The sequence below is a fragment of the Marmota flaviventris genome, chromosome 6 (genome assembly GCF_047511675.1).
Source record: "Marmota flaviventris isolate mMarFla1 chromosome 6, mMarFla1.hap1, whole genome shotgun sequence".
NCBI classification, from domain to species: domain Eukaryota; kingdom Metazoa; phylum Chordata; class Mammalia; order Rodentia; family Sciuridae; genus Marmota; species Marmota flaviventris.
In genome coordinates, this window is record NC_092503.1 from 34,107,954 (window position 1) to 34,120,364 (window position 12,411).

General features: G+C 34.0%; 1 protein-coding gene across 1 annotated transcript in view; it reads left to right on the plus strand.

The window, feature by feature from the left end:
* Positions 1 to 6,981, plus strand: part of Tmem244 (transmembrane protein 244) — a 39,402-nt gene extending 32,421 nt beyond the window's left edge. The window contains exons 4-6 of the mRNA XM_071613792.1: positions 1,338 to 1,411; positions 5,293 to 5,418; positions 6,917 to 6,981. Of these exons, the coding sequence (XP_071469893.1) occupies positions 1,338 to 1,411; positions 5,293 to 5,418; positions 6,917 to 6,981 (265 nt within the window). The remainder of the gene's footprint in view (positions 1 to 1,337; positions 1,412 to 5,292; positions 5,419 to 6,916) is intronic.
* Positions 6,982 to 12,411: the final 5,430 nt, after the last annotated feature.

A 12,411-nucleotide genomic window follows, 5' to 3' on the forward strand; every position in this document is an offset into this window, starting at 1 on the left:
TTTAGGACAGTCATGGAAAGAAAATGAAGTTATTATTCCCTGAGCTGGTTTGGAATCAGAAGAGTTTTGGAGTAGAATGAGCTTCAAGATAACCTACATCCAATATAAATATTTTCTGACATATACTGGAAGTAGCTTTGGACTGTAAGTCAGGAGATTTGCATTTTGGCATGGGTTCTTACTAATTTCCTGACTCATTTTGACTGAGCCATAGAGTTTGTCTTATTTCAGTGTCTTCTTTTGTTAAATGGAAATAATAATCCCCAAAGGGATTATCATCAGGACAAAATGAAACGATACATTTCTATGTAAGAATCAGGTTTATTTTTCAGGTGATTTTTTGTGTCGTGATGGCTGAAAATTTTTTCTACAAATTTAGATTGCCAACGCATTCATTGCCTTGAAATAGATTGTGGATATTTATAAATCATTTTCTAAAAATTGAGTATTTATACATTTTAATTTCACTGGGCAAGCAAAGACTCTCTATTTTAAAATGTAAATTTATATCACCAAATAATTATTCCAGATTTTTCAACAGAAAGAATGTTATTCAACATGCTTGCAGGCAAACCCAATCAGGAAGCTTCTAGTGCTTACACACAGTCTCAGCTGCTGCCTGACACTGGAAATGATGAAACTATCCCTCAAGCAGGGAAGAGGAAAGACTCTTCAGGGCTCTCTGAGAATGAGATTTCAACAGTTTGTAGTTAATGTGAATCATTGGTGAGAAATTTGAAGTAACTGGACCTTAAAGCTCCAGGTGGCAGCTAACTGGTTGACCAGCTGCACATAATTACAAACTTGGGCACAGTAGAATGTCCAAGTATATATTTTATAGATTCATATTTTAGACAGGAAGGGATCTTAGAGATTAATCTCAGGGTTTCAGTTTCTTAACCCAGGTTAAGTGATTTGTCCACGCTCATAGTTCAAACACCACCAGAATTAGAACCTAGGTCTCATGGCTTCTAACCCTCTGCTCTTTCCATGTACAAGTTCTCTCCCCTCAACATGCAGTGGAAGGAACTACCAAGATCACAGCTGAGTCTTCAAATGCAATTAAGTCCACTTGGTGGACAAAGTGAATTTAATTGGACAAGGAAGACAACATGAACAAAATCTTATTTTGTTGGTGGCCATCCAAGTTGACAAGTTTTTAAGTGTGCTTGACCTGGGTAAATATGTCAAATGCTTTTTCTGCATCTATGAGATGACCATATGATTCTGAAGGCTTCTTAATGGCATATTTTTTGTATGTGAATAGTGGTGTGCAAAGCTGTGATGTGCATTATGAACTGTCTCCAGAGTAAACATTTTCCTTTGTAACATCTCAGGGTGTATGAATTGGATGTCCTGGCACCATTTGATTTCAAAACAAATCCTTCATGGCTCAACACAAATTATAAAGGTAATTATTTTAAATTCTAATCCTTATCAATCATCTGTATCTTATATCTGACATCAAAAATTAATTAGGAAAAGTACCATCAGAAGATGTTTAAATGGCTGCTTCTAAGACATAAGGTGATGTAAGTGGAGAACAGGAATTAGAATTCTTATATGAATTTTTATTTCCTGGTATTATGGGTGAAGTTGTGTGCAATAAATATTTCAAAGAAAAAGAAGAATGACAATTTATTGATGTAGCAAAATGTTCCTGCTATATGAAATAGAAAGTGAAATTTTATTTGTGAAGAGTAGAGTAAAATACATGGTACCAGTCTGGAAAATTATACAACAGACTGTTACTTCCCATCTGGGATGACAGAGGACTTTCATTTTTCTACTTACACATTTCTCTTTTGTATTTTTTTTCTTCCCAAAATAGTATAGGATTTGTTGCAGAGGAAATGTTTGAGAGCACAGTAAGATAGCTCAGGTTGACAACAATTAATTGGATATTGAAAAATATCTAGTAGAGAGAATTTGGAATGTTTCCAACACAAAGAAATCATAATGTCTCAGGTGATAGATATGCCGGTTACCTTGAACTGACTGTTACACTGTGCCCCATAAGTATGTGCAGTTACTATGTGTCAATTAAAAAATAAAAGTATACAAATAATTCATTGCACAGGAAAAACAATGAGAAAGAACATGCCAAGTAAGATTAAACTTATCTTTTAAATTTAGTATTTGTGCTGAATTTATAGTTAGCTAAAACCTCATCTGTTGATAAGCCATATGTATGTTAATAAAAACAGCCATTTGTATTGAATATATGCCAAGCAGACTTGTTTTGAGGTTGTTCATGGTAAATTTGTCCCACTTTTTAAAAAGGAAAATTTTAATATAATTTTCCATTATAAAATAATACACATTAATGAAAGCTTAGAAAATATCTATAAGTAGAAAGGAGAAAAATTAAATCGCAAACTTACTTTCTATGTATAATTATTCTTAATAATCTGATAAATTTCTTCCTACTCTTTAAAAAAATGAATTGTCAATTCTTTAACCACTAAAATTCATTAGAAAACATGGGATAATCTTTTTTTGGGGGGAAAATATGCAAATATTCAAAATTACCTGAAACCAAAGAACTAAGATTTTATTTTTATTTTATTATTTTATTTTTTAGAAATGGTAGTACACTTAGATGATCATTAAAAGCCCAGCATTTTCTTCCTGTTGTTATAATTGCTTTTTGATTTGTCTTCTATTTCTTGTTTCCCCTGTCCCATTCTTTCTATAAATTAATTAATTCTGCAAATATTTATTGAATATCAATGTATTATGAACTTTGCTAATTAAGATTAGGGATTGAATGATAAACAAGTCCCTATCATCAGGAAACTTATCCTTTTTTACACCCTAAAGAAACCAGATTTTAAATATGATTTGCCTAGGAAAGTTGGCCTGAATTAAGACAAAAAAAAAATTTTTAAAAGGTTTCAAACATCCTCTTCAAATGAGTAGCCTTGTTTGATGTAATTTGATTCAATTTTGAATATCAAATAATATGTAAGAACAAGAGATATTTATTGTAAGGAGATGCAAGGAGATCTTAACCCTCTCTTCAAGCTCTTCACTATTAAAGGTTAAATTAACATTTTTTTAAATCAAGACTTTCCACAAATGATAAGGAAATAGTTACAGTAAAGCAAAGTTTGGGTGCATGTGGGTGTATTGGGTAGAGGGAGAAATTTAAAACTCTTGTTAATTTAAAATCTTTGCCTTTGAGTCAGTCAGTGAAGATAGGACAATGTCACAGGCTTTCTGGAGAAGGCTATGTTTATACATAGCAAAGATTAGTGAAGATCCCCAGGATGTCTGGCTCAGTTTACGCTGCTTTTTCTGTTATGAGACATGAACATTTGTACCAAGATATCAATAAACCCTTAGCCTATTAAATCTTTAATTTTGGGCTCTGGGTGATAAGTGCCCTGACTCTTGAGGGTTGTTGCTTTGAGAATCCAGACTACTTGTTTAATCTTGGAGATAAAATATAAGAGTAATCGCTGAGCCTTGGGCTTGAATTTAGGTTCAGGTTTCTTTGTCTTGATAATTTTGTTACTCAGGAGATCACTTTGAGCAAGGACACTGGAACTGCCCAGTTACACTATTTTGATTTCTAATTCTTTCCTTTGCATTGCAGAGAATAGCTCATCAAGTCATTTCATTTTAAATTAAAAACCTCCCAACAATATTTTGAAGTAGATAAGAGAGTACCACACTTCCAGTTTATGGGGAAGGAAATGGATTGATCAAGAGGTTAAAATCCTGCTCAAGGTCTTAGAACTCTTAAATTGTAGGATGTTGGTATCCTAATCTCAAATTTTTAAATGTCCTTTAAAACAAGCTTTCTTTTATATCATAAATGAAGTCTACATCCATATTCTCTATCAATATATGCAAATACAGCTTGTGCAAGGCTAACATCACTATTTCTAAGCAACTCCTAGTTAACCTAAAAAATTCCTAAATGCTGATAGAAAAGGTATATTTATTTTCTTATAATGATGTGGAGACTCTATGAATTATGTTTCAAGGAAGGAGTAGAGTGTGACAGGTGAGGTGATATCACTGTGATACTGCAGGAGAGCTCCTTCCTTGATTTTATGGAGCATAACATGCTGAACTAATCAGTATTGGTCAAATGAATGTCCATGCAACAGTAAAGGAATAAGTATGAATTCTCCATTCAATCTTTGAAGCCTATTGAGTTAAATACAATTGAAGAGGGACAAGGGTGATCCTTTAAAAAAGATTTCACCTGGGACTTGCTTGCCTGATGTCTTACTTACCCATTAGGCAAACACTGGTTTGCTGGTTAATAAACTACTTCTGCACAATAGGAAATAAAGTGATAATTTTATTTTCTGCTTTGAAAAATATAGTTTGCCTGCCTAGATTTATTAGTTCCTGAATTGTATGAACATACCAATCATTGGCTATGTTTTAAAAGGAAAGAAAAGTAATTTTTTTATGGAAAGTAGTATTATTTACAAAGGGACTTTGGTAGTATATCACATATATTTGTCACTTTAAAGTTTGATGTATTTCTCCTTTGAAACGACTGTAGTTTTAAAGAGCAATATAAAAGACAAGAGGCAAAAGGTTGACCCTTCACATGTTCCGAGCTCTTAGAGATTTGTGGTCCTGACCTGTAAATAACTATCTCTTTATACATGTTCAGGGAAATGACTCTGTGACAACCAGTGAATTTAGAAGTGCTTCCACCCACACCTGTCATTTATGAGGCTTTCTTTCATCCATGGTGATCAGTTATGTTTCCCAGATGACTATCTGAACATATCAAATTAGTACAAAAACACAAAGGAACTTATTTATAAGTTAAGCACAGCTTGGTACCAAAGAAAGGTTAGTGTATGAGTGTATGAGTGTGTGTGTGTTTGTGTGTGTATTTAAATGTATATATAATTAAATATATATAATATATAGAGAGTTTATAATAATTCAGAACAAATTTCTTTCATTGATTTTATTAGTTTTAGTGTCTCTTAAAATGTGATTTGCAATACAATAACAGATCAGCATGTATAGCTTATATTGTAACTTTATTTTATTTTATCTTCTAAAATGCTAAGTACTAAGAATATGAAGCAGAAATTATATTTTTAGCTATTTTTCTGCAAGTCTAAATTTAATTAACAGATAGAATATGTTAGAAGTTCCTACCAATATTTGAGGATTGGGTATGAGATGGAACATTGTAAAAGTCCTTACCAAAAGCAGAATGCATTTTCATGGTCTCATTGTCAGCTGTAGTTCAGAACACTTAATCGCTCTAATCCCAAATAGTTATATTTTTCCTTTTATTTGCAGTTCTTTTATTCTCAACTGAGGTCACCTACTTTGTTTGTGGATTGCTTTTTGCTCTGGTTGTGGAAGAGTGGGTTTGGGATTATGCTATTTCAGTAACTATTCTTCATGTTGCTATCACTTCAACTGGTAAGCAAAATAAAATAATGAAAACAGAGAAAATGTACTAAATCTCATGTTGTCTCCAAATCTCGTTCTAAGAGCATATATTCCTATGATGATTAAAGTTCCTCCCTCCTCTGCTTCTCCTCCTCCCCAACCAAGTTCCTCTACCACTTCTCTTGGAGAGGTTTGACAGCTCCATTTTCTGATTGGGAACCCTACTGAAATGTTTCCTGTTCTCTTTCCATATCCAACGTGCCACCCACTATTAAAGGGTCTGTTTTTCCTCTGTAAGGAATATTTTTCATTCCAATTCCTTCTTCAGGTAAAAATTGACCAAAGACTGGGACTTAGGACTCAAAGGAACCCTGACTGTTGGCAAGCCTGGGAACTTGCCAACAACGGTTATTTTAATAAGACTACCAGTTCTAAGGAGTTTTTCCTCTGTACCCATGATCTTTAGAGTCAGGAAAAAAAAAAATGCATTCGTTTTACCGTTACTTGGAGTGTATTCTTTGACATGTCACATCTCTTACATTAGTTCTTTCCACTGCAAAAGTGAGGGACCTGGTACAGTTTCATTAAGCTTATAAAATTGTCTGAAATGGAATCTAGTATAGCAGTTACTCAGTAAAGGATAGGTTTATCCATCTATTTATCTGATCATTCAAAATTTATTCTTCCAGTCTACTTTTTCTCCCTTTTCATCCTCCATTATTTATTTATTATTTTTGAAAAAGCATATTAGTCAAAGTGTGGGTGAGATCAAACTCAATTTATAATTTGGCATTTATTATTGTTATTACCAATTTAAATAACTCATATTTTTAGTATCCTTAGAAGCACACAATTTCTAAATGAATTGCCACTTCCCAGCTTCACTGCTATTAGAGAATACCAGATATTGATCCTCTAGCATCAATTTTCTCAGACACAAACCCTCCCTCAGTAATTCAAAGAATCACTGATCCCCCCCCCCCCACCTCAGATTCTCTGTTTTACTTTAGGGCTCAAGTTTTCCTGCAAGGCAGCCACAGGCTAGCATAAGATAGTCCACTCCTCAAAGTTTAAATAAGCCATAGGTTTTGGATGCAGAAGTTATTACTACACATGGCATGCAAAAAATACTTAACAAATAATTGCTTGATTGCTTGTTAGAACTGAGTTCAGAGTAAAGTGGTTCAGAATTCCAGAGGGAGCCAGGCATTGAGGATTCAATGCCTGGAACAAGAACAAGACTGCTGTAGGCTACTTCAATCTACTTTGTGAGCTGACCTGAGACCCTGACAATTCAGAGCACCATTTTTAGAAGCCTTCCTAATATCTGACCTAACAAATAACTTTTAGACCATGGCTTAAAGACAAATTCAGGATGACCTGATTTCACAAATATGTATAAAATCTTTCTTTGGTATATGGGTATGATTTGACTGAACAGAAATACATATTTCTTCACCAGTGGAAAAAATAAGGCATACTTTGAAAATGAGTAACACCTTTTTATTTTTATTTTTTTCTATTGCAGTCATGTTGGAATTCCCCTTAACATCACATTGGTGGGCTGCTTTAGGTATGTTGGAATTATTCTAGTTTAGATTCTTTAATCTACAATGTTAACTGGAGTAAATTTAAGAAATAGATTTTATTAATTAGACATAGATTTAATTATATAATCATAATCTTTCTAAGTAATTCATTATAATTAATTATATATAATCATACTCTTTCTAAGATAATAATGACAATGATGATGTTTAAGGCAATGAAAACCCTCTCAGTTTTACTAAAGATGAACTCTACTGGTTGTCTCTTTGGCCCAAATATACTGTCCGGGCAACCCTAAAACAATCCACAACAGAGGTGTTGCCATCTTAACATATATTTTAGACCAAAAGTAGATCAGTACATAGAAATAAAAGAAATGTGCTTGACCAGCAGGGTGGTACACACCTGTAATCCTAGCAGCTCAGGAGGCTGAGGCAGGAGGATCACAAGTTCAGAGCCAGCCTCAGCAACTTAGTGAGGCCCTAAGCAACTTAGCAAGTCCCTGTCTCAAAAAATAAGAAGCACTGGCAGTGTGTCTCAGTGGTGAAGCATCTCTGGGTTTAATCTCTGGTACCCCAAACAGAAATTTCTTCTTCTCCTTAAGATAAATTTGACTTTATAAAGGAATGACATGGATTTTACTGTATATATTGAGCAATATATAAAGTGGAAGGGCATGAAAGCCCAAAAGACCTCTGGCAAAATTTTCATTAAGCTGTAGATTTCCTCAGCTTGCCTCCAAGTCTGACTTACACTATTTATCTCTCCCTTTCTTTTCCCATTATTTTCCCTTTGCAGCAGGTAGTAAGTACTGAGCCACTATAAGCAGGGAAACCAGAATCGATCTACTTCCTCTGAAAAAGTGTTTTAGGGACATATTTTGCACCTTTATTGGAATCCACAGACTTTTGGTCATCCCCCCCCCCCCCAACACACACACACGTACACACAGGTGCCTCAACTGTACTACTGAGCCAGTTGGGTAGACTCAGATGTGGCATGAGTCACGGTGCACAAAAGGCCCCAGGTGAACAAAGCGCTCTGCCTTTCCTAATGCAGTTCTGCCTTTTTCCTTCTCTGACATCTTGTTTGTTCTCAGAGCTTCGTACTTAATGCAGGTAGGTCTTCATGTTCCATCATGGGGATGTCCTTCATTTATTCTTCTGTCTGAGACACAGCTCCCTTTAACTTCTTGTTGGATACAACTTATCAAAATAAATCCTCTTACAACATTCTTGGATCCTCAAAAGGTTGAACTTTTAGTGGGACAAAGAGGCTCATGATGGATACATCATGGCAGGGAACTGCCTTCTATGGGATGATTCAAGTAAAGTAGTCAAGACCCAAGATGCCTTCTTTCTAAAGCCAAAATTACAGTGAAGAGAGTGAGAACAATAAAATGATAATGTATTGAAACTTACTTAAGTGTGAAAATAGCTTATATATAAAGGGGAAAAGAACATAAGAATATATAAAAGCAAATTAGCCTCTGATCCTTTTTGCCCCCTATTAATACAAAGGGCCTAGAACTGTGACCTAGAGCAGAATTTCTCTGTGCAGATCATGAGGACCATACTAAAATGCAATCAGTCTGGATAGGGCCCAGGTAATGCAAGCATTGCTGGTTCAGGGACAATACAGAGAATATTCTGAACTTTTAAAATTCTTACATAATACCTAATTTGAAGCAAAGTCAATACATTTTATGACTTGATAGTATTTTCACTTCTTAAAATTTTGAAGTTCTTGAAGGCATCTACATTTAATCTCCTTTATTGTATCCTAATATCATCCTTTCCTAGAAGTAGAGTAGCCAGCCACATTCAGCTCATTCTTAGTTTTAAATAATCCAATCTATATGTTGTTTTCCTTAGACTACTCTTTTATGAAATAGGAAATCAAGATAAGAAACAGCAAACATAAAGGAAATGAGATTGTTACAATATCATGTTATTTGTATTCTTCCTTAATTATATTATGTAATAATTAGAAATTTAGGAAGGGAAATCAGCATTACAACATTACCATTTATTTCTGCTAATAAAGAAAAGCTGGATGCTTCTAAGCAGTTTTCAATACTTGCCAAGTTTGGAAACTATTTATTTATAAATCTGTTGCATTTGGCTTCCAAATACAAAGATTATATAATATCTCTAAAATTTTTTTCTTCTTAATTTGGCAACAATAATCTTGTCTAATATCTTCAATCTGTTTTGAAAACAAACCCAAGCATGTTCTAGTATTGCCTCTCAAGTGTTTGGTTTTTTTGTTTTGTTTTGGTGCTGAGGACTGAACTACTCAAGTACTCAAGGTTGCTTTAACCACTCACTGAGCTACACCCCTGGCTCTTTTTTGAGTTGAGTTCTCTCTAAGTTGCCAAGATTGGTCTCTTACTTTCCATCCTCCTTCTTCAGCCTCCCAAATAGTTTAGATTACAGCTTTCGGCACCATGCCTGGCTTTGCCACTCAATTTTAATGGCCCATACAATATTAATAATACATTTATCAATCAGTTAATACAAGCCAGGGACATTGAATTTATCTCACTAACCTTTATTACAATTTTGTGCGATACCTATTATATTCTAATTCTATAAATGTGGAAACAAAAGTTTATTGAATTGGATGATTTAGCAGAGTTCCTGTAGCTAAGGTGGGTCCTGTAACTAGCCTTTTCTTCTGACTTAGACTGCTACCCAGAGCAATTTCTACTCCTAATTAGAAATCCTGGAGCTCTTACTGCAAAGATGTGATTGTTGCAGTAAATTCTCTCATTTAGAAAATATACCAGGTAAAGAACAGAGCTCACAAAATTTTGTGGAGATAGTTATCATTTAGGCAAAGGAAACTGAAGAGAATATAGACTGATCAAGTAGAATCACATGCTCTGAAAAGACTTCCCAGTTCTATGACATTTTCACATCAAACAGAGTAAACATATAAGACATTACATAGAAAGAACACACACACACACACACACACACACACACAAGATCAAAGTGTTTGTGTCTAAACTCAGTTGGAAATAGCACAATGCTGCTTACCTTCTGGAAAAGTAAATTATAGAATGGCTGATGTTTCATTTCCAATATTTAAAACAAAATTGAAAAAGCTAAAATGCTCATAATAAAAATTCAGTCCCCAAGCATGGCACAGAGTAGCATGTAGTAGAGTGTCAGTAAGCATTTGTTGTGTAAGCATGGGGAGAATTAAATGGAATGAAATGAAGTAGCTGAGGTTTTCCTGGAATGCAGTAAGTATATTTGAGCTCCTGACAGAGAACACACTCCAGTGGACTACCAAGAGAGTCTGCTTAATCTTCACCCTGAGAGGGTTCAAAATGAAAACAAAATTTAAAAAACTAAAATAAATTTCTGCAAAATCCAAACAATATTACCTGTCATAGGTCATTTTATATTTATGCAAATATTACATAGTATATCATTATGTTATTTATATATCATAAAATATTTATATAATGTAAATATAAGCATATACATAGAAAGTGGTACTATAAAAAATACTTTTATGTGGGCCAGATAGTTAAACCAGAAGAATATGCAAAGACTACCATTCTAAAATTACAGGGAGTAAAACACTGGACATGTATTTGTGACACATTCTCTTTTCTTCATGCTTGGCGCTCTTGTCTTTAGAGCAGTACAAGAAGCAGTGAAGATATTTCCGTTATTTTTTCTTCTCACAGATTGAAACGAATTCATCAATCGTATATTTAGTAGGAAAATTAACCAAGTGAAAGCTTCTTATTTAGTCCAGTGTAATTTCTATTACCATATGTGCCTTCACGTACTGTTTAATTCTCTACTTCCCATAAGTCTTGGATGTGAACTTTTCTCCAGCTTTGTTCAGTACATCCAGAAAACACATGTAGAAAATACTGATTTTTTTTTTTTTTTTGGTGTGAGTCCTGCAAAGATGTAAATTTTTAATATACTGGGGAAAGATTTTAAAAGAAATACTAAGAACTTTGTGTGCAATTAATCAAAATGCATGCTGCTGTCATATATACCTAATTAAAATAAACAAAAATATTTTAAAAAGAAATACTAAAAACTGTAAGAAGATATGATATTTTCTCTCTGAAAAATAAGAACCTGTCTCTTTGGATTTCATTGGGAATACCACAGAATTTACTGTGCCCTAGTCGAAGCAGTCACATGACACAGGCCACCTGGACAGAAAGGAGAGTTAACATAGGCATGATAGAATGGCCAAGAGGATTTAATGGGGTGACTATTTTAGTTTTAGTAACTGGGGTTGAATTACTCAGAGTACAGTTACCGAATGGCATCTGACATAGCCTTGTTTTTGTTTTTTTGAGCACAAATATTAGATGTAAGAGACCAACGGTTAGCCATCTTCAAAATGATGTCTCGTGGTCTTCCATTGGACGTGGTTCTTTCTGAGAGGAAGTTAGCAATCCTGTCAGTGTTCTTACCTCAGGGAGCTTTACCTTTCAAGGGCATTATGTTGTTACTGCCACACAAGGAACAACAGATTTATGAAAGCTCTTTAATTGGATCAATATTGGTCAAATCAATATTTTAAAACAAATAAGAATCACTGGGCCAATGAAACCAGAACTAAAGCATTTTGATAAAACTAAATAACTCAGGTATGTAGAATTCTGGTCCTTAAAATCTTTTCTATACTTAAAAGTCAGCAAGCATTTTTTTCTTTTATAATTAGAGGAGAAAAGACCTTAGTTTGTGTGTGTACACATTCATACACACACACACACAGTAACAATACAAATAAATGGAATGTTTAAGCACAGAAAGTATTGGGAATTGTGAATTCCTTGGCATGTGCTTCGACTTCATTGTCTTTGAATATCTGAGTTTTAAGAGCTCCTTTCTATTGATCTGCACATACTCTCTGAAGGAAGTTCTAAATTTTAACAGTTTATCAGCTTTAGAATATATACCTCCCCTCTCTTAGGTGAATCTATAAACTGTTCTATTTCAAATACGATGCCAGTTACAGAAACATTATTTAAGTCATGGCAATTGTTCTTATTCATAATCCTACCTATGAATTATTCATTACTGGTAGTTAACCAAAACTTTCCTTTCATTTATTTGCAGGAGCCGGCTTAATTTCAATGATATGTGGAGGCCAGACTTTAGCATACTGTTTATTTAAAGACAACTTTATATATCCAGATCTGGGTAATTTTTAGCAGTACAGATGGATTAATTTGCCTCAGAATTTCTATCCTGTAACATATATTACATCAGAGTTAAATTTTACTTTTTGTTTATGTTCAAGGTTGAATTTGCTTAGTATACTTTATAACAATAAAAGAGAGATAAATGGAGAGCAGAACAATTCTAGTCAACAATTTAAGAGCAGAGTGTTGCAAACTTATAAAATGCAGTGTTTCCCAAAGTGTGTTCCACAGAACATTGGTTCTGGAGAATGTTCATAATGCTATACAATGGGGGAAAGTTT